The 21,670-nt window shown below is 51.4% G+C and overlaps 1 protein-coding gene across 2 annotated transcripts in view; it reads left to right on the top strand.

Annotated features, from left to right (window-relative positions):
• Positions 1-577: 577 nt before the first annotated feature.
• The window catches only part of PFKFB3 (6-phosphofructo-2-kinase/fructose-2,6-biphosphatase 3), a 93,729-nt gene continuing 72,636 nt past the window's right edge, over positions 578-21,670 (top strand). For both annotated transcript variants that reach the window (XM_030819346.1, XM_030819345.1), the window contains exon 1: positions 578-789. In XM_030819346.1, the coding sequence (XP_030675206.1) occupies positions 774-789 (16 nt within the window). In that variant the 5' untranslated portion in view covers positions 578-773. The remainder of the gene's footprint in view (positions 790-21,670) is intronic.

Genomic DNA, 21,670 nt, shown 5'->3' with positions numbered 1-21,670 from the left:
TAAGTCAGGAGTTCCCGACCAGCCTGGGCAACATGACAATACCCGTCTCTACAAAAACATTTAGAAAAATTATCTGGGCGTGGTGGCGCACGCCTGTAATCCCACTGCACTCCAGCTTGGGCGACAGAGTGAGATCCTGTCTCAAAACACACACACACACGCGCACACACACACACACAAACAACAAACAAAAAAAGAAAGAAAAAAGAAAAAGAAAAAATTACACAATTTCAGTTTGTTCAATTTGAGTCAGCTGGTGATTTGAGCGTGTCCCCTGTGCCCGTAGGACATAAAAATAAAAATGGGATGGAATTCCCTCAGGTCCCGTCCTTCGGGAAGGACGGCTCGGAACAGCCCGAAAGAGCAAAAGGAGTTGGTTTCTTCCTGGACCAATTTTCCCCTGTCCCGTGGAGTCCGCAAGGCAGGCGGCAGCTCCGAGGCCGGCAAGTTCCGCGTCTGGGGGGCTGCGGGCCGCGGGCCGCCCCTGCGGGACCTGGGGGAACTGGGCGGGACAGGGCGGCCCGGCCCACAACCCCGGCTTCCCCCAGCAGCCCGAGGGCGCCCGGAGCTCACGGCTGGCACCGCCCCGCGCTTCCTGCCTCGCCGCGGATCCTCCTCCGCGCCGTGACGCGCCAGGCTTTGACCAAATATGTCCCTTTCCCCTCCCTCTCCCGCCCCGCCGCCCGCAGGCGCCCCGAGCCGCGGGGCTGCCGCTTGGACGTCGTCCTGTCTGGGTGTCGCGGGCCAGCCCCGCGGGGAGCGCCCCCGGCGCGATGCCCTTCAGGAAAGGTAGGAGTCCCGGTGACGCGGCCCACGCCCCCAGCGCGCGCGGGGACCTGAGCGGCCGCCTGTGGGTACCCGAGCCTCGGGTCCTCGCCAGGCGCGGAAGCGCTGTACAGCCGGGCTGCGGCGGTGCCTCCCCGGGCCGAGCGAGACGCGCTCCGCCTTGTCCCCTCCGCCCTGCGCTGCGCCCCGGACCCGCGTGTCCCTCCAGATCCGCACTGTCTCCTCCGGTCCTGCGTGTCCCCTCCGGCCCCGAGCGTTCCCCTCCGGCCCCGCGCGTCCCCCCTCCGGCCTCGCGTCTCCTCTCCGGCCCGGCGTCTCCTCTGCAGCCCCGCATTGTGCCTCCAGACCCGAGCTACCTCCTCCAGACCCGCGCGTCCCCTCTGGCGACTCCGCGGCCGCCACCACGTGCCCGAGCCGGGGGCGGCACTTGCAGCGAATTCCCGCTTCCCGCTGCGCTCCAGCCCCGGGCCGCAGATAGACCAGGGCCCCCGATAGACCAGAGCCCCCGACCCGGAGAGACCCGGAGGGCGGCGGGGCCCGGGGTCCCGAGGGCGGGAGCGGTGAGCTCGGGGGCACGGAGAGGGGCAGCGGGGCGCGGGAGGTAGGCAGCTTGGGCCTGAGTCCCGCCTCTGCCCCTCCCGCGCTCTGACCCCGGCGCAGTCATTTCAGCCCCCAGCCTCCGTTGCCTCCTGGGCAAAACCGACGGATGGATAGGGACCGCCGCGTGAGGATGGGAGCCGTCCCCAGAAAAGCAAACTCAGGCCCGCTGATGAGCGCGGCCCGGCCCCTCCTGCAGGGGCTGCCGTCTGCCTTCTCCGCCCTGCGTGCCGGGACTGCCAGAAAGGCCCGGCTACCTCATGTTCCCTACCCGCACCGGGGCGGGGAGGGGGTCCCAGCCACTGGACCCCGGTTTACAGGCCGGGTGGTTGGAGGCCCAGCACTGCCCAGAGCCCTGGGCCACTCTCAGCTCAAAGACCCCGGAGAGAAGTGGGAGCTGCAGAAGTGTGGGGAGGGGGGCCTCGATTTGACTTTCAAATCAGAGTTGTGTTTGGGTTGGGAGGGGTTGAGCTCTGGTGATGATTGTCACTCAATACCCGAGACTCCCCCACTGCGACCTGGGCACACTAAGGACGTTGAGGACTGGCTGTGTGTGTGTGTGGGGAGGAGCCTGGCCTCCCCTGGCACTGGGCCTGTGCTGTGTCGTCTCTCCCTCCCCGCACCCACCCCTCTGCCTCTCTTCTCTCATAACTCAGAGGCACGGCCAGCGTGATGCTACGGTTGCTTGGAGGCTGTACTGGACTTGTTTTTCAAACAGAGGGTGCCTAGGTATCAGCGTGGGCTCCTGGCGGTGAAGGTGGCTGCTGACTCTCCTGTCCTGTTGGGGTAGGGAGATGGGGAGGGTGGCCAGAAGGAAGGTGACAGCCAGCAAGCAGGGGCTCTGCCACTCCTCTGTCAGCTGGACACGTTTAGTCCCACGGCCACTGTCCTCGGTGTCTCCATTAATCCAGGTATGATGTGGCCACCTTGACTCTCTGGGTTCTCTGGAGGCTCTCAGAGTGTCCCTCCCCCCCACTCATTAACTGCAGGGAACAATCATTTATCTCTGACTTCATCACTTCTGCCCACTTTTGTCGATGTGGGCTCCGGTTGGGAAACTCCTAAAAGGGACAGACTTCTGTTTACTTGTTAGGGCCCTCAGTACAGAGCCTTATGCGACAAAGTATTAAATAGCCAAGCTGCTAATGTATTGTTTGCATATGAAGATTTTGCTTTATGACAGCGTATTTTAGTGTATTATTAGATCACACAGGGCAAAACATTTGCAAACTGCCAACCAAGGTAAGCTTTGGTTTTGTTGGTTATTGTTATCATTGTTTAATCTGAAGAGACCTTGCTGCATGAAGAGGAAAACGTTATCCTTCCATTTGGCAGATGCTACTTCCTGGAGGTCCCAGGGTGTAAGAAACAGTGTTGCTTGGCATAAGTGCTGTCTGCATTTCCCAGACGCCCTGGTGTGAGCCAGGGCGCAGGCTCTTGGAGGCCTTATCTAGGCAGAGCTTCCCCAGTTGCAGGTGCGACCTCTCACTTAGAAGTAAGCACAGCAAGTGGGAACTGCAGAGAGCCAGGCCGTGGCTGGGTTTGGTGCTGAGCCATGGTCTGAAGCTGCCTGGAGGGGACGAGGTCCTCCTGTGAGGGACAGCACGGCGCCTCAACCCTCACGGACGGAGGTGCAGGACACGCCAGTGCAGCTACTCTTCTGTATGTTTTGACCTTTGAGCCATCTGAATGTGTTAACTATTCAGAAAAGTAACTTAAAAATTGGGAAATGAAAAGACTTTGCTGCCCTGTTCCCAAAACCAAGAGAAGCCATCTGGAGAAGGCGTCTGTCCTCTGCGGGCTGGAAGCCGAGCAGGGACAGCTGCGGATTCCCTCCCCAGGCTGCGCTTCTGCCTCTTGACAAGCTTCAGACTTTGGGATCAGCTCCGTCAGGGGCCCGGCGGGTGCCAGGCAAGTCGAGGAGTTTAACGATGGGGAGATTTGGGTAGGAGATAGGAAAACCGGAAGGGATAGTGCAGAGCCCTGGGCATTAGCACCTCGAGGTTTAAAATGTCAAGTGGCAGAGCCAAAACTAGGGACAGCCTGACAGGGACTGTGGCCTCTGTTGGAGGGGCAGGCAGTGTGTGGCCTGCAGAGGGGGAGCTGGGAGAATCCTCACCTAGACCTCACTCCTTCCTCCCTCTGATCTCATGGCTTTGGCAGCCGGAGGACCAGGGAGCCTGATGGAGTGGTCCATACAGGGGAGCCTGACGGGGTGGTCCATACAGGGGAGCCTGCTGGGACACAGAGCTGGGTGGATTTCCCTTTTGGAGGAGAGAGGGTCTTCAGGGTACAACAGAGAAGCAACCAAAGATCTTAGGTGCTGGTCCTGTCCCTCACTTATGGCAGGAACTAGTGGACAACTACTGAATGTAGTTACGGGAAAGGTGAGTGGCTGTGTACCACAGTATTCATTCATTCTCTAGATTGGGCACTTGCTATGCACCAGCACATGCTAGGTACCAGCTGAACAGCAAGACATGGCGTCTCCTCCCTGGAGCCCACCTCCCGTGCTCTCCAGCAAGTGCCAGGGAGGGGAGTCAGAAGTCCCAGTGCAGAGCAGTTCTCAGTAGGAGGCCCCACCTGAGGAGGCTGAACTCTGCATTGAGGGGGTGTGACAATGGTTGACCTCCTGGACTGTCACACAGGCTGTGATTGGGTTGGTGCCACGGTGCTGGCTAGAATGGAGCCAGAGGGACTTAGACCTCATATTCCACTTGTCCAACATGGACCGCAGTGGTATGGCACGGGGTAGGCAGGAACCGTATCAGGTGGGTGGTGGCTGCATCTGGGCCGTGTCCCCTATGCTCAGCGTGAGGCTGGAGCAGCAGCTGACAGTGGCAGTCCTGGCCCAGGTGGGGGAAGGATGGTGCGAGCATTGGGTTCAGGGCTCACAGCTCTTCCTGTGGGTCTCCAGGGTGACGGTGGTTAGAGTGGGAGGAAGGTCTGCGTCTTTGGCCAATCTGTCTAGAAGAAGGAGAAGTTAGTATCTTGATGTGGAACATAAAAGAAATTCATGAGAAGAAAAGGAGGCAGGAAGCACTTCAGCTGGACATGGAGAGGAAAGCCATGCCTATCATGACTAACTTTGGGAACCACAATGGAGGGACGCTGGGGCAGTTCTTCCCCTGCAAGAACTTCTCTCCTTAGAAATCGAATAGATGGGCCGGCGTGGTGGCTCATGCCTGTAATCCCAGCACTTTGGGAGGCTGAGGTGGGAGGATCACTTAAGGCCAGGAATTTGAGACCAGCCTAGACACCATAGCGAGACCCTCTCTCTACCAAAAAAATTAAAAATCAGCTGGGGGTGGTGGCGTGAACTTGTAGTCCCAGCTACTCTGGAGACTGAGGTGGGAGGATTGCTTGAGCCCAGGAGTTCAAGGCTGCAGTGAGCTACGATCACACCACTGCACTCCAGCCTGGGTGACAGAGCCAGACCCTGTCTCTCTAAAGAGAAATAAATAAGATAGATGGTGTAGACGGTGACTCATCTCAGGTGATGGAGGCGTGGCTCTGCTAAGAGACTGTGGTCTTGAATAAATTGTTGAGGTCCTTTTCAAGTCTAGAATCCTATAAAAATGTCTTCAGACAGCAGTGTTCCAAGGATTTTTGCACATTCCATCTTCAGAGGGACAAGGGAATAGCGGGTGAAAGTTCTAATAATAAATAACAATAAGGCCGGGTGCGGTGGCTCACACCTGTAATCCCAGCACTTGGGAGGCCGAGGCGGGTGGATCACCTGAGGTCAGGAGTTTGAGACCAGGCTGGCCAACATGGTGAAACCCTGTCTCTACTAAAAATCCAAAAATTAGCCAGGGGTGGGGGCAGGTGCCTGTAATTCCAGCTACTTGGGGAGCTGAGGCAGCAGAATCACTTGAACCCAGGAGGCGGAGGTTGCAGTGAGCCAAGATCGTGCCACTGCACTCCAGCCTGGGCGACAGAGTGAGACTCCCTCTCAAACAAAACAAAACAAAACAAAAACAAAAAACAAAACAAAACAAAAAAAACAACAACAATACGATACAAAATGCACTGTGTGGGATGTGAGGGCAATCTGGCCGTGACATCTGTCACCCCAGTGATCACCAGGGTTGATTTGGCTGATCTGGCTGGCTAGGTGGGTGTCCCCGTCCTCCTTCACCACTCCATGTGTGTCCCTCCCGAAGCTGTGCGCTCGGTCCAAGAGGACAACCATCCCCAATAGAGGAGGACTCGTCTTCAGTCAAGGGTACACGGGTAGCTGCGCTCCCCTGTTAGAACCTCCAAACAAGCTCTCAGAATGTACTGTGTGACCTTACCATAATATCCTCCAGTTCCCTCCCAAGGATTTCACTCTTTTTTATGGCCGAGTAGTATTCCATGTTGTATATGTAGATTTTCTGTATCCATTCATCTGTTGTTGGACACCTAGGTTGATTCCATGTCTTGGCCGTTGTGAATAGCGCTGCAATAAACATGGGGTGTGGATGTCTCTTCACACCTTTTAAGTTCATGCCTTTTCTGTCACCTTTTCCATTGATTCTATGCACATAGCAGCTCTTGCAGGCATATCTTGTCCCATAACCAGACCAGAACACTCATTTGTTCTCAGAATGCTTTCTGCATGGTAACTTGGAGAGCTGTTTGAGTTACAGTCTATACCTCATGCTTATATTGGATCTGGTGGTAGCAAGTGTTTCATAAATTCTTCTACTTGGTTAATCTGTCATTTTCTTTTGGAATGAGTAGTTGCAGAGCCACATTAAGATCCTTATAGGCCAGGCGCGGTGACTCACGCCTGTAACCCAGCACGTTGGGAGGCTGAGTGAGGTGAGAGGATTACTTCAGACCAGGCGTTTGAGACCAGCCTGACCAACATGGTGAAACCCCGTCTCTACTAAGAGTATGAAAAATTAGCCGGGTATGGTGGCGGGCACCTGTAATTTCAGCTACTCGGGAGGCTGAGGCAGGAGAATCGCTTGAATCTGGGGGGCGGAGGTTGCAGTGAGCCAAGATCGTGCCACTGCACTCCGGCCTGGGCGACAGAGCCAAACTCCGTCTCAAAACAACAAAAACAACAAAAAGCAAAAATTGCCTGTCATTCATGACTGCAGAGGAAGAGTTCCAAGATTTCCAGCTGGGCGGTTGAGATGGTGGACCAGGACAGCAGGGAGACAGACACAGGAAGGGAGCCCCAGTCTGTGGAACACCGTCCCACTTACCGCTGCTCCCCGCTGGCAGTGTGCATGACTCTTGGTGGTATCTTGTGTGCGGGTCTGAGCTAGGGGGCCTGGCCCCAGGAAAGTCCGAGGTTCTGGTTGGGGCAGCTACAAGGTGTCTGAAGAGCAGTGGGGTTTGGTCGTCCTGGCACTTCCGCAAGCAACCTTTCCAGCTGTAGCTCCAGAGGGTGCTCTGACATGACAGTTCAAAAACACACTTCCCCCTGGCCTGGGCTTCAACACTCACTTGTCAGAAAGTGAGGTGCTGTATGCCCCAGTCCTCGGCCAGAGAAGCAAGAAGCAGATTTCCCAGAGGCTGTGGCCCCTTGCATTGGTGAGGACACTGGGATGCTACCTCTGTTTGAGGGGTGACTGACAACTGTGCTTTCTTAGGGTGGAGTTGGTCTGCTGTTGTGACTGTCTGCTTGAGATACTGACCCCTGGCGATCGGATTCTGGAAGTCCTCTCTGAGGCTGCTGAAGTCATCCCAGAGGCTTGTCCAGCCACAGCAGTGAAGAAAGATCCAATCAGGCAGGCAGGGGCAAACGGGAAGTCGGGAGGGTACCCTCCCCCCTCCCTGAGAAGTGTGGACTTTCAAAAGGAAGCGAGAAAGAGGAAGGTCTTGCCTAGGCATGGGGTAGACCTGTTTGATGCAGGCGGACTTCAGGGAAAGCTGGTCCTCAGTGCCATGGTGCTGTGACTGTCGGTGGCAGGCACTGGCTCACAGCCGTGGTGGGGACACCTTGTTTCTCAGAAGGACAGAACCGCCCTCCTACAGCTCTTGTTCCTGGCTTCACATTAGAATTAACTGGGGAGCTAAAAAAAAGAAAAAAAAACCGATGCCCCAGAAATTCTGATTTGATAGTTTCTGCTTTGATGCCTAGACAAAAAATGTCCTGAAACAATACTTAACCTCAGACAATACTGTACACGCTGATGTTTTCTAGTCTGTTCCATTTCATTAAGAAAGATTCTGGTCTTATTCCAGTAAATTGATTTCAAGGCCACTAATGGGTGGTGACCCACACTTTTGAGATGTCTGTTCCGGGCATCAGCTCCCACTGCAGAGGCTGGGGAGCCGGACAGCTCCATTCCCAGGCTCTGCAGTGGGAACTGATGCCTGGAACAGTTCCTGCAGCCGGGCTCCAGTGTGATTCAGGTCCTGCGGCAAGTTCTAGGTGGTCCAAGTGAGGCAGAAGCCTTGCTGGGGGCTTTACCCGTCCACACTTCTGTGGAGCCTCTGACCCTCCATGGAGGCTTCTCGAGCCAGGCAGCGGGGGAGGAAGCATCTGGTAGGAGGGTGGAAGGCATCACGATAACTAGCCACCTGCAAGGGCCAAATCTCTCTGGGACGTTTGCATAAGGAACACTCCAAACCCAGGAATAAAGGAGGGCTGCGGATCTGGTAGCTGAGGAAATTCAGCAGAAAAGCAAGAACTGTATGGCCAGGTGCAGTGGCACACACCCGCAGCCCCAGCTACTCGGGAGGCTGAGGTGGGAGGGTCGCTTGAGCCCAGGAGAGCGAGACCAGCCTGGGCAACATAGTGAGTTCCTGTCCCTACAAAGAAAAAATTAAAAAATTAGCTAGGTGTGGAGGCATGTGCCTGTAGTGCCAGCTACTTGGGAGGCTGAGGTGGGAGGATTGCCTGAGCCTGGGAAGTTGAGGCTGCAGTGAGCCTTGATCGTACCGCTGCACTCCAGCCTGGGCAACAGAATGAGACCTTGTCTTTGAAAAAAGAAAGAAGAGGCTGGGCACGGTGGCTCACGCCTGTAATCCCAGCACTTTGGGAGGCTGAGGTGGGCAGATCACCTGAGCTCAGGAGTTCGAGACCAGCTTGATCAACATGGTGAAACCCCATCTCTACTAAAAATACAAAACATTAGCTGGGTGTGGTGGTGGGTACCTGTAATCCCAGCTACTCGGGAGGCTGAGGGAGGAGAATTGCTTGAACTGGAAGGCATTGAGCTGAGATCGTGCCACTGCACTCCGGCCTGGGAGACAGAGTGAGACTCTGTCTCAGAAAAAAAAAGAAAGAAAGAGAGAGAGAGAGAGAGAAAGGAAGGAAGGAAGGAAGGAAGAAAAGAAAGAAAGAAAGAAAGAAAGAAAGAAAGAAGACAAGCAAGAAATGCAATTGAAAGGCCGATGGGCTGCCCTGTCCGGCGGGTGCCTACCCTCATCTGTGGTGCAACTGAAGTCACTTCCGTAAGCTCTTCAGTCCTTTCAGCAGTGCCTAGTAGGCCAGGGGCGGATGTAAGTGCAGAGGCTGCGGCAGTGAACAAGACAGACAAACCTCGACCATGCAGCTTACATGTGAATAGGGTGAGCCTGTGTGGCTTTGTCCTTGGCAGATGCTTTGAGTGGCTGGTAGGAGGTCATGGTGACCTCCCTGGGCTGGTGAGCAGGTGAACGCTGCATGTGTCAATGGATGTGAATGCCAAGAAGAAAATAACTCAGGAAAGAGGAGGGGGAGGGGCCGGGCGAGGTGACTCACGCCTCTAATCCCAGCATTTTGGGAGGCCGAGGCAGGCGGATCACTTGGGGTCAGGAGTTGGAGACCAGCCTGTACAACATGGTGAAACCCCGTCTCTATTGAAAATACAAAAATTAGCTGGGTGTGGAGGCAGATGCCTGTAGTCCCAGCTACTCAGGAGGCTGAGGCAGGAGAATTGCTTGAACCTGGGAGGTGAGGTTGGAGTGAGCCGAGATCGCACCACTGCACTCCAGCCTGGGAGACAGAGCGAGACTCCATCTAAAAAAAAAAAAGAGCGGGGAGAGGAAGTCAGGGACAGGGAGGGAGGATTGTGGTTGCACACAGGATGGTCACTCCAGGGGACATTTGGACCGAGACTGAGGGGAGTGAGGCAGCCTGATGGGAGTGAGGCAGCAGACAGTGCCATTAGCTCAGGAGCATGTCCAAATGGGGAAGTGTGAGGCAAAGGTCCTGTGGCCAGAGCAGCTGAGTGCAGGAGGAACCTGCGGGCCAGCACGGCTTCTGCAGGGTGAGAGGGTGGAAGCCAGGTGGATGCAGGCTTAGGAAGGGAGTGGCGGCTCAGCACTTCCTCATCTCCCACGGTAGGGCTTTGTTTGGCCTCTCACCTGGAGACGGGAAGGCCTGGGAGGGTTTTGGTGGAGGTGTGGGCTGAATTAATTTTTTTTTTTTTTTTTTTTTTTTTGAGACAGGGTCCCACTCTGTTGCCCAGGCTGGAGTGCAGTGGTGCGTTCTCGGCTCACTGCAACCTCCGCCTCTCGAGTTCAAGCGATCCTCCTGCCTCAGCCTCCTGGGCAGCTGGGATTACAGGTGCATGCTACCACGCCCAGCTAATTTTTTTGCATTTTTAGTAGAGACGGAATTTCACCATGTTGGTCAGGCTGGTCTTGAACTCCTGAGTTCAAGTGATTTGTCCACCTTGGCCTTCCAAAGTGCTGGGATTATAGGCGCGAACCACTGTGCCTGGTGGGCTGAATTAACGTGATACCATAAAACGTCTTCGCCACGGGTGGCTGCTCTCCTGAGAGCAGATTGTGGGGTGGCGGGGGAGGCCGGGAGACCAGGTGGGAGTCTCCGGGCCTGCTGCAGGTGGCTGGGATCAGGGTGGTGTTGGGGGTGGCTGGATTCTGAATATATTTAGGAGGCAGAGGCGGCGGGATTTGATGGATTCGCTGTGGGGTGAGAGAGAGTGAATCATGGGTAGCTCCCCCAGCTGCCTTCTGTCTGATCTGGGGAGATGCTGGGAGCCAGGTGGCCGAGGCGGTCAAGGCCTGGGTTGTAGTGAGCTGCGGGGAGCCCGTACTGCCACAGCAGCTGCACCTCCTCCAGGCCCTGTCCTTGGTAGAGGCTGTGAGTGGCCCATAGGAGGTCACGGTGACCTCCCTGAGCAGCTCTGTTTCTGTCCATGGTTCAAAAGGATGGGACCCAGTAAGTAGCCTTCCAGAAAAGTCCACTATGCCCCAGGTCAGTCATCAGACAGAGCCGTTTCAAGAAGAAAATGACTTGGACGATGGGGACTGATGCTCACTGCTGCCGGCAAAGAATTCCGAAAGGTTCTGAGGGGTTTACGCCGGGCGCTGAGCATGCCCTCTTCCAAGCTGGGAGAAAAGCACTTACGAGTTTTTTCTTTTTTGAGATGGAGTCCCGCTCTGTTGCCCATGCTGGAGGGCAGTGGCGCGATCTCGGCTCACTGCAAGCTCTGCCTCCCGGGTTCACGCCATTCTCCTGCCTCAGCCTCCTGAATAGCTGAGATCACAGGCGCCCACCACCACACCCGGCTAATTTTTTTGTATTTTTGGTAGAGACAGGGTTTCACCGTGTTAGCCAGGATGGTCTCGATCTCCTGACCTCGCGATCCGCCTGTCTCAGCCTCCCAAAGTGCTGGGATTACAGGCGTGAGCCACCGCGCCCGGCCGGGTTTTTTCACTTTCCCAGTGTTTCCATGTAAATACTACACAATTACCAGCCAAATGTCTGTCCTTCCTCTGTTTCCAGGAAGACTTCCTGAACAGACCCCACCCAGGCACCTGCTGACCGGGTTCGCTTCCAAATCAGGGTACTGGCTCATCCTGGTTTGTTCAGATTTCCCCGGTTTTAACCTTGACAGTCAGGTCACCCCTACCTTCAGCTAACCCTGGTGCCACAGGCTTGTTGAAAGTTAGATGGCCTCATTGTAGAAAAATAGATTTAAAAACCTCATTCGTGTTTGAACACAAAAAGAAAGAATAAGAAAGTAGACTTTATGGCCCTGGGTTACTGGCTTGAAACTTTGGAAGATATTTTTCTTTCTTAAAATGTTTTTATGTTTAGGAGATATTAGTGCAGATTTTCTACTGGCATATAGTGAATATCCTACCCAATAGGCAATTTTTCAACCCTCACCCCCGCTACCATCCTCCCATCTTTTGGAGTCTCCAATGTCTATTATTCCATCCTGTGTGTCCGTGTGTTTCCCATTGTTTAGCTCCCAAAGAAGAGATATTATATATATGTACATATATATATGTATGTGTGCGTGTGTGTGTGTGTGTGTGTGTGTATTTTTAGAGGCAGGGTTGTGATCTGTCTCCCAGGCTGGAGTGCAGTGGCACGATCATGGCTCACTGAAACCTCCACCTCCCAGGCTCAAGCAATCCTCTTGCTTCAGCATCCTGAGTAGCTGGGACCACAGGTGTGCGCCACCACAGTCTGCTTTTTTTTAAAACTTTTTGTGGAGACAAAGTCTCCTTGTGTTGCCCAGGCTGGTGTCCAACTCTTGGGCTCAAATGATCCTCCCACCTTGGCCTCCCAAAGTGCCGGGATTATAGGCATGTGTCATCACGCCCAGCCTCCAAAGAAGAGCAAATTCGATTTTAATTAAGTTAATTAATTAATTATTTAATTACTTTTTATTTATCTTTTTTGAGATGGAGTCTCGCTTTGCTGCCCAGGCTGATGTGCAGTGGCACAATCTTGGCTTACTCCAACCTCTGCCTCCCAGATTTTAAGTGATTCTCCTGCCTCGGCCTCCCACCACCACGATGCCAGGCTAATTTTTGTATTTTTAGTAGAGATGGGGTTTTGCCATGTTGGCCAGTCTGATCTTGAACCCCTGACCTCGTGATTCGCCCACCTTGGCCTCCCAAAGTGCTGGGATTAGAGTTGTGAGCCACCATGCCTGACCCAAATTCTCTTTTTAAAGTGTCTGGGCTGGGTGTGGTGACTCATGCCTGTAATCCCAGCACTTTGGGAGGCTGAGGCAGGTGGATCACCTGAGGACAGGAGTTCAAGGCCAGCCTGGGCAACATGGCAAACCCTCTTCTCTACTAAAAATACAAAAATTAGCTGGGTGTGGTGGCGGGCACCTGTAATCCCAGCTACTTGGGAGGCTGAGGCAGGAGAATCGCTTGATCCTAAGAAGTAGAGGTTGCAGTGAGCCAAGATTGTGCCACTGCACTCCAGCCTGGGCCACAGAGCGAGACTCCGTCTGAAAAAAATAAAAATAAATGATAAAAAATTTAAAAAAGCAATTCTGCCAGGCTTATTAGAAAATGGAAACAAGGATTTTGTCATCAACTTGCTGCCTCATAATAACAGCAAAGGAATCTGAATCTGTAAATAGTTGTGTCTTTTGTGAAAAATTCTAGAAGTTGAATGTCATCCGTTTATAATAAATGAGTCAGCATGTGGTCCTCCAAGAATCTCGTCTGCTATTGTCACCCCATTTCCCGGGTCCTGTTTATAAATGGGGTATGACAAAGGTTTTGTTCAAATCCTGGATTATAGAAAGACTTTTTCATTTATGATTTCAGTGAAGCAAAAGGTCATGTTATCATGACTGCTTTATAGGAAATGGATTTCTTAACCTCCTAAAACTTTTGAAAATTCATTTTTGGATGAGTAATAGGTAACACATGGCCTAACAGTGAATCCCAATCCACGTTATGGAAAAACCGACTTGAGTGAATAAGCAGGCAGTCCATTGTGTCTCTGTGGTTGTGTTCTATTCTCTGGCTTCTGTGAGAAATAACTGAATGACCGGTAAAGCCTTTTAAAAGTCAGGCAGTGTGTAACAAAAGGAAATAAAGAAACTTCACCTCTTTAGTGATCAGGAAAATGCAGATTGAGACCAAAATGAAGACATGTTTCACTGTATGTGCCGGGTAGAAATGAGGAAACCTGATGGCTTTCAGCATCGACAGAATGTGGACCACAAAAGCCCCTCACACATTGCTGGTGGGCCGATAAGTGGTGCAAATGCCTTGGAGGCAGTTTGGTCTTTTCTTTGGTGTAAAGTTGAAATCACATACTTCGGCTGGGTGCGGTAGCTCACGCCTGTAATCCCAGCACTTTGGGACGCCGAGGCAGGCGGATCGCCTGAGGTCAGGAGTTCAAGACCAGCCTGGTCAACATGGTGAAACCCCATCTCCACTAAAAATACAAAAAATTAGCCGGGCATGATGGCATACACCTGTAGTCCCAGCTACTCTGGAGGCTGAGGCAAGAGAATCGCTTGAACCTCGGAGGTGGAGGCTGCAGTGAGCTGAAATCGCAGTGCCACTGCACTCTAGCCTGGGTGACAAAGCAAGACTCCATCTCAAAAAAAAAAAAAAAAAAAAAAAAAAAAAGAAATTCATCTACTCTGAAACCAGCAATACCGCTCCTAGGATTGCTGATGTTCACACAGTCATGTTCATAGCAGCACTCTCATAGAAAAACCTTTACACAGCACAACTGCACTTTGACAGGAGGATAAATTATTCTTAGTATATCCACACAGGGCAATATTATAAATAAGCTACGCTCAAATAGACAGCAACTCTCAATATTGTTGATGACTATTAAAAAATCCCAAAACAAGAGCATAATAAATCGCAAAATGCCCAAAACAGGCCAGGTGCTCTGGCTCATGCTTGAATCCAAAAAAAAAAAAAAAAAAAAAAAAAAAAAAAAAATCCCAAAATGCTCTGCTTGTAATCCCAGCACTTTGAGAGACGGAGGTAGGCAGATCCCTTGAGGTCAGGAGTTCGAGATCAGCCTGCCCAACATGGCGAAACCCTGTTTCTACTAGAAATACAAAAATTAGCCGGGCATGGTGGTGGGCACCTGTAACCCCAGCTACTCGGGAGGCTGAGGCAGGAGAATCGCTTGAACCTGGGAGGCGGAGGTTGCAGTGAGCCGAGATCGCGCCACTGCACTCCAACCTGGGTAACAGAGCAAGACTCTGTCTCAATTTAAAAAAAAACAAAAAGGGCGTGGTGGCTCACATCTGTAATCACAGCACTTTGGGAGGCTGAGGCGGGGGGGATCACGTGAGATCAGGAGTTCAAGACCAGCCTGACCAACATGTAGAAACCCGTCTCTACTAAAAATACAAAAAAAATTAGCTGGGTGTGGTGGTGCGTGCCTGTAATCCCAGTTACCCGGGAGGCTGAGACAGGAGAATCACTTGAACCCGGGAGGAGGAGGTTGCGGTGAGCCGAGATTACACCATTGCACTCCAGCCTGGGCAACAAGAGTGAAACTCCGTCTGGGGAAAAAAAAAAAAAAAAAAAGAAAACCCAAAAATACAAAAACCAAAAACATCAAAATCATTACATATGGTAAGGTACTTTTAATTAATTTATTTATTTATTGAAACAAGGTCTCGCATTGTCACCTAAGCTGGAGTGCAGTGACTCACTGTAGCTTTGACCTGCCAGGCTCAAGCGATCCCCCCCCACCTCAGCCTCCCCAGTTGTTATGACTTTAGGTGTGTGCCACCATGCCTGGCTATTTTTTCTTTTTTTAAATAGAGACAAGGTCTTGCCATCTTGCCCAGGCTGGTCTTGAACTCCCAGACTCAAGCAATCTTCCTGCCTCAGCCTCTCAAAGTGCTGGGATTACAGGCATAAGCTACCATGCCTGGCCTATGATACTTTTAAAAATAAAATTAAAACAACTAAAACTAAACAATGCTTTTTAGGAATAGATACATAATAAAACTATTTTTACAAGATTCAGGATAATGGTTACTTCCATTTGAAGGGAGGCAGAAGCAGAGGATGGGGGAATATACAAAAATACATGTCACTTAATGTCAATAATTGAGATGTCAATTGGCTGATGGGGTCATAGTTGTCTGTTATATTAAACAAACAAATACAAAAGAAGGCCATTCAGGGATCAGTGATGAGAGCCTGAGATGAGGTGAGGACTGTGATTGCTCCCACACCCTCTCTACCTGAGGTCCAGAAAGCAAGAAAGAATGAAGAGTTCCCTTTTGACTTGTTACAAGATCAGCAGTTTCCTGGGTGCGGTGGCTCACGCCTGTAATCCTAGCACTTTGGGAGGCTGAGGCAGGCAGATCACCTGAAGTCAGGAGTTCGAGACCAGCCTGACCAACATGGTGAAACCCTGTATACTAAAAATACAAAAAAATTAGCTGGGCACGGTGGCACGCACCTGTAATCCCAGCTACTCAGGAGGCTGAGGCAGGAGAATTGCTTGAACCCGGGAGGTGGAGGCTGCAGTGAGCTGAGATCGTGCCATTGCATTCCAGCCTGGGCGACAAGAGCAAGACTCCATCTCAAAAAAAAAAAAGAGGATGAAGCAAATATGGTAAAATGTTAATAACTGGCGAATCTGGATGAAGATATATAGAGATTCTTTGTACTACTTAAAAAATTTCTAAATTTGAAATTATGTCAAAATGAGAAGTTAAAAGAGAAATGACAGGTCACTTCTCCAGTCATCTCCCAATCTTGATTCATTTGGCCTCTTTTTTTTATTTTTTATTATTTTTTATTTTTTTGAGACGGAGTTTCACTCTTGTAGCCCAGGCTGGAGTGCGATGGTGCGATCTTGGCTCACTGCAACCTTCGCTTCTCGGGTTCAAGCAATTCTCCTGCCTCAGCCTCCTGAGTAGCTGGGACTACAGGTGCCTGCCACCATGCCCAGCTAATTTTTGCATTTTTAGTAGAGACGGGGTTTCACCATGTTGGGCAGGCTGGTCTCCAACTCCTGACCTCAGATGATCCACCTGCCTTGGCCTCCCAAAGTGCTGGAATTACAGGTGTGAGCCACGGTGCCCGACCTCATTTGGCCTCTTCTTTCTGTTGCTCAAACACTCAAGACTCATAACTCAGGGCCTCTGCAAGTTCCCCCTGCCTGGAGCGGTGATAGGGTGACTCTTTATTTTTTTATTTTTATTTTTTATTTTTGAGATGGAGTCTCGCTCTGTCACCCAGGCTGGAGTGCAGTGGAGCGATCTCGGCTCACTGCAAGCTCTGCCTCCTGGGTTCATGCCATTCTCCTGCCTCAGCCTCCTGAGTAGCTGTGACTACAGGTGCCCACCACCACACCCAGCTAATTTTTTTTTGTATTTTTAGTAGAGACGGGGTTTCACTGTGTCAGATGATCTTGATCTCCTGACCTCGTGATCCGCCCGCCTTGGCCTCCCAAAGTGCTGGGATTACAGGTGTGAGCCACCGCGCCCGGCCTGATAGGGTAACTCTTTAACAGCAATATGAGGATCCCATTTATTTGGATCATTTGTAAAGGTAACTTTTCCCATTTGTAACTAAAAAGTTATCTGTGGAGGGATCCTTTGCAGTCACTCACAAAGTGTGAATAAAATATCCTGTTCCCAATAATCTTTATAAAAATATAAAAATTTATTATTTTATTTCATTTTGTCATGTCCTTGAGTCATAGATATATATACATATATATACACGTATACACACACACACACACACACATATATATATATATAGAGAGAGAGAGAGAGAGAATCTCACTTTGTCACCCAGGCTGGAGTGCAGTGGTGCCATCAGGACTCGCTGCAATCTAGAATTCCTGGGCTCAAGCCATCCTCCCACCTCAGCCTCCCGAGTGGGTGGGATTACAGGTGGGTGCCACCATGCCTGGCTAATTTTTTAATTTTTAATTTTGTAGAAACAGGGTTTCACTATGTTGCCCAGGGTGGTCTTTAATTTCTAATGTAAATATTTTTAATTGTGGTAAATATACTTATAATTTACCATCTTCAACATTTTTAAGCATACAGCTCAGTAGTGTTAAATATATTCACAGTGTTGTACAACCATCGCCACCATCCATCTCTAGAACTTTTTCATCCTGCAGAACTGAAACCCTGCACCCATTAAACAATGACTCTCATTCTTCACAATCCGCAGCTCCTGGCAGCCACAATTCTGTCTGTCTCTGAATCTGAATATTCTAGGGAACTCATGTGAGTGGAATCTTACAACATTTGTCTGTTTGTGCCTGGCCTATTTCACTTAGCATCAAGTGCTCAGGGCTCATCCACATTGTAGCATGGGTCAGAATTTCCATCTTTTTGGAGGTGGAGTAATATTCTGTGTGTTTACTCACATTTTGTGTATCCATTCATCTGTTGATGGACACGTGGATTACTCTGCCTTCTGGCTGTTGTCAATAATGCTGCTGTGAACATGGGTCTACAAATATCTCTTTGAAATCTTGCTTTCAATTCTTTGGGGTGTGTATATACAAGGAATAATCTTTTATTCAATAGTTTTAGCATCTATTGATGATTCTTGAGTGAAACACTTATTATCAGAGTGTCCGCAAAATGGTTATTTACCATTTTTGCCATTCTTTCCACATTTATTAGTTGGCATTCTTTTGTAAAGAAGCTCTTTCCTGCCCATCCCCCCTTTTACTAGCTTTAATTTCATCATCATTATTAATAGTAGTAATAGTACCCGTGTGGACTCCGGGATTTTTAAAATTATGATTGCATGTGTTAGAATCCATTCCTGACATACTCGATGCTCAAGCCACTCCCAGTTTGGCTGAGAACCCTTTCAGGCTGGCTGCTGTGTCCTTGACACGCCCCCTTCGGCTTTTGTGCTCTGTCTTAGCTCCTGTTCCAGGTTCCTTGTGTCCTTCCCAGTCTCGGCCTTGGGAGCAGCCACTCCTCCAACGAGCCCTGGGTACTTTCAGTGGAGGATGGTCCTTAGAAGGCTGGATCTGGGCTTTTGTGTGCCTCTGCTTGCTACCGGAGTGTCCGTGTTTCCGGGGCCTTTTTCATGGATGGAGCTGGGAAACATTTTAAAATTGTAAATACAAACGGATCAGTTATTCCAGTCCAGTAGCACAGAGTTCTTCCTCTCCTTCCCCCGTCCCATAATTGTATCTTTCATTTGCTTTCTGTGTTTTCCCCAGGAATGTTGTCTTCATCTTGAATCTCCTTTGCTACTGGCTGTACTCATTAGCAACATAAAATTCCTCGTGATAACCTCTGACTCCTATCCCATGTGTGATGACACCAAGTAGAGGGAGATCATTCAGTGCAGAGGTGGGAGCCAACACCAAGCCTCCTGGGGCTTAAAAAAATATCTGCAGAGACGCGAAGTCTGGAAGGGAACTCCATCACGAATATTTTCTGTTCCCTCCCTCTATTGTTCTCAATCACTGCACAAGTGTATATTACTTTTTTAATAACAAAAAGGAACTTTTAAGGTAACCCCCCACAACCCTATATAGACTGGATGTCAACTCTTTAGTCCTAGATACACCTGGAGCCTGGCGTCGTGGGGACAGAGGCAGGTCCCTGTGCTGAGGGCGGTGAGGCAGGGCGGGCAAGCGGGGAACCAGCTGGGAGGTAGGGGGGCCAGACGGGACATCAGCTCCCAGGAGCCCCGCTCTGGGCACGGTGCGCGCGCCCACCCTCCGTTGCACCCCGCGCCTGCTCCCTTCCAGGTGCACCTCGGGCGCCTAAGCCAGCTGGGTCCCGAGCCCTGGGAGCAACTGCGGGTCCGACGGGGGAGTGGCGGGACCGGCGGGGGCGGGGCCTGGGGGTGGTCCGCGCGGATTGGCTGCTGCCTGCGGCGCACGAGCCGGTCAGCGCGCACCCCGCTCCTCCCGGGCCGTGCGGCACGCCGCGTTCACGTGCCGTCGCGCACCCTCCCGGCGTGCGCAGCGCGGCCCCAGCCTGCCCTGCGGCGGCTGTCTGGCTCGTGAGCTCCGCGTGGATCCGGTGCTGGGCCCCCTGCGCTCTGGGGCACTGGGGTTGTGTTTCCGGCAAAGGATGTTTTCCGAGAAGGCCTGGGAGCGGCTGTAAATAATACCCGAGAGGAAACAGGCCCGGCAGGTGTTTTTGCGAGTCCCGGCGTTGGGTGTGGCTGCGGCGGGCGTGCAGGCCGCAGATGAGGAAACAGACTAGGAGGGCTTTAGGCATCTGGACTCTGCGGGGCGGCCCAGGCGCGCAGCCCGTTTCCCTGTGGGTTGAGGACGCGGGAGAAGTGGGCGGCCCACCCCGCCCCGCGCGTGGATGTGGGCCTGGGGCAGGTCCCCGGTGAAGGCGCCGCCCAAGCTCTCTGAGCACCCGGGGACCGCTCCTAGACCCCAATATGGGACCCAGACCCCCTGAGGACCTCGTGTGCATTGGGTCTGTGGCTCCATCCGAATCTTCATGTAGAGGGCCTGCAGTGAATTTGGGGAGAGTGAGCCGGTGAAGGGTCAGGAAATAAGTCACATGAGGCATGTTTGAAGAATTGGGGATGTTTAACACAGACATGGCAGAACTGGGGACACTTGACCACTGTCTGGAAGTATCTGAAAGACTTATGAAGGGGGCCAGCCCCTCCACACCCGTGGGTATTTCGCGTCAGGTGGGAGGAGAGACTGAGAAAAGAAATAAGACACAAAGTATAAAGAACAGTGGGCCCAGGGGACTGGCGCTCAGCATATGAAGGACCCGCACCAGCGGCGGTCTCTGAGTTCCCTCAGTATTGATCATTATTTTTACTATCTTAGCGAGGGGAGTGTAGCAGGGCAACAGGTGGGGAGAAGGTCAGCAGGGAAACGTGAGCAAAGGAATCTGTATCCTTGAACTTATGATCATAAGTTCAAGGAAAGGTACTGTGCCCGGATGTGCACGTAGGCTAGATTTATGTTTCTCTTTACCCAAACATCTCAGTGTAGCAAAGAGTAACAGAGCAGTATTGCTGCCAGCATATCTCGACTCCAGCCACAGGGCGGTTTTCTCCTATCTCAGAATAGAACGAATGGGATTGGTGTGCCTTACACGGAGACATTCCATTCCCAGGGATGAGCAGGAGACAGAAGGCTTCCTGTTATTTCAATTGCAAAGAGGCCCCCTGAAGGGGTGGGTTGCCCCTCCACACCTGTGGGTGTTTCTCGTTAGGTGGAACCAGAGATTTGGAAAAGAAAAAGACATAGAGACAAAGTATAGAGAAAGAAGGGGGCCCAGGGGACCAGCGTTCAGCATACGGAGGATCCTGCCGGCCTCTGAGTTCCCTCAGTATTTATTGATCGTTCTTGGGTGTTTCTCTCGGAGAGGGGGATGTGGCAGGGTCATAGGATAATAGTGGAGAGAAGGCCAGTAGATAAACATGTGAACAAAGGTCTCTGCATCATAGACAAGGTAAAGAATCAAGTGCCGTGCTTTAGATATGTATACACATAAACATCTCAATGCCTTACAGAGCAGTATTGCTGCCCACATGTCCTACCTCCAGCCCTAAGGCAGTTTTCCCCTATCTCAGTAGATGGAACATACAATCGGTTTTATACCGAGACATTCCATTGCCCAGGGACGGGCAGGAGGCAGATGCCTTCCTCTTGTCTCAACTGCAAAGAGGCGTTCCTTCCTCTTACACTAATCCTCCTCAGCACAGACCCTTTACGGGTGTCGGGCTGGGGGGATGGTCAGGTCTTTCCCTTCCCAGAAGGCCATATCTCAGGCTGTCTCAGTGGGGGGAAACTTGGACAATACCCAGGCTTTCTTGGGCAGAGGTCCCTGCAGCCTTCTGCAGGGCATGGTGTACCTGGTTAATCGAGAATGGAGAATGGCGATGACGTTTACCAAGCATACTGCCTGCAAACATATTGTTAAGAAGGCATATCCTGCACAGCCCTAAATCCATTAAACTTTGATTCAATACAGCACATGTTTCTGTGAGCGCAGGGTTGGGGCTAAAGTTACAGGTTAACAGCATCTCAAAGCAGAAACAATTTTTCTTAGTACAGATCAAAATGGAGTTTCTTGTGTCTTCCTTTTCTGCATAGGCACAGTAACAATCTGATCTCTCTTTTCCCCACAACTTCCTTATGAGGAAGAGGCTAGACTTTCCTTCTGCCTGGGGGCACAAAATAGACTTTCCCAGGTGGAGAATTTCAGGTCAGTTACACAGAGCCCGCGGGGATGAACGTGTCTGGCCGCCTTTGGAGGAGCCAGATGTTCACCTATGTTAGTGGGAGAATAGTGGAGCTCAGATGCAAGTTCTCATCTGCCAGACTCCAAAGCCCTTGCCTTTTCTTGATGCGCCTGTTTTTTTGTAAATGTTTAAGTTCAGAGGTACATGTGCAGGTTTGTTATATAAGTAAACTCATTTGTTGTAGATTATTTCATCACATAGGTATAAGCCTAGTACCCAGTATTTTATTTTCTTTTTTCTTTGTCTTTTTTTTGTTTGTTTTTTTGGTTTTTTTTGAGACAGAACCTCACTCTGTCGCCCAGACTGAAGTGCAGTGGTGCTATCTCCGCTCACTGCAACCTCTGCTCCGGGGTTCAAGCGATTCTCTTGCCTCAGCCTCCTGAGTAGCTGGGATTACAGGCGTGGACCA

Source organism: Nomascus leucogenys, chromosome 9, assembly GCF_006542625.1.
Source record: "Nomascus leucogenys isolate Asia chromosome 9, Asia_NLE_v1, whole genome shotgun sequence".
In the NCBI taxonomy this organism is placed as follows: Eukaryota; Metazoa; Chordata; class Mammalia; order Primates; family Hylobatidae; genus Nomascus; species Nomascus leucogenys.
Note: the sequence above shows the minus strand (reverse complement) of the source record. Positions and strands in the feature narration are given on the sequence as shown.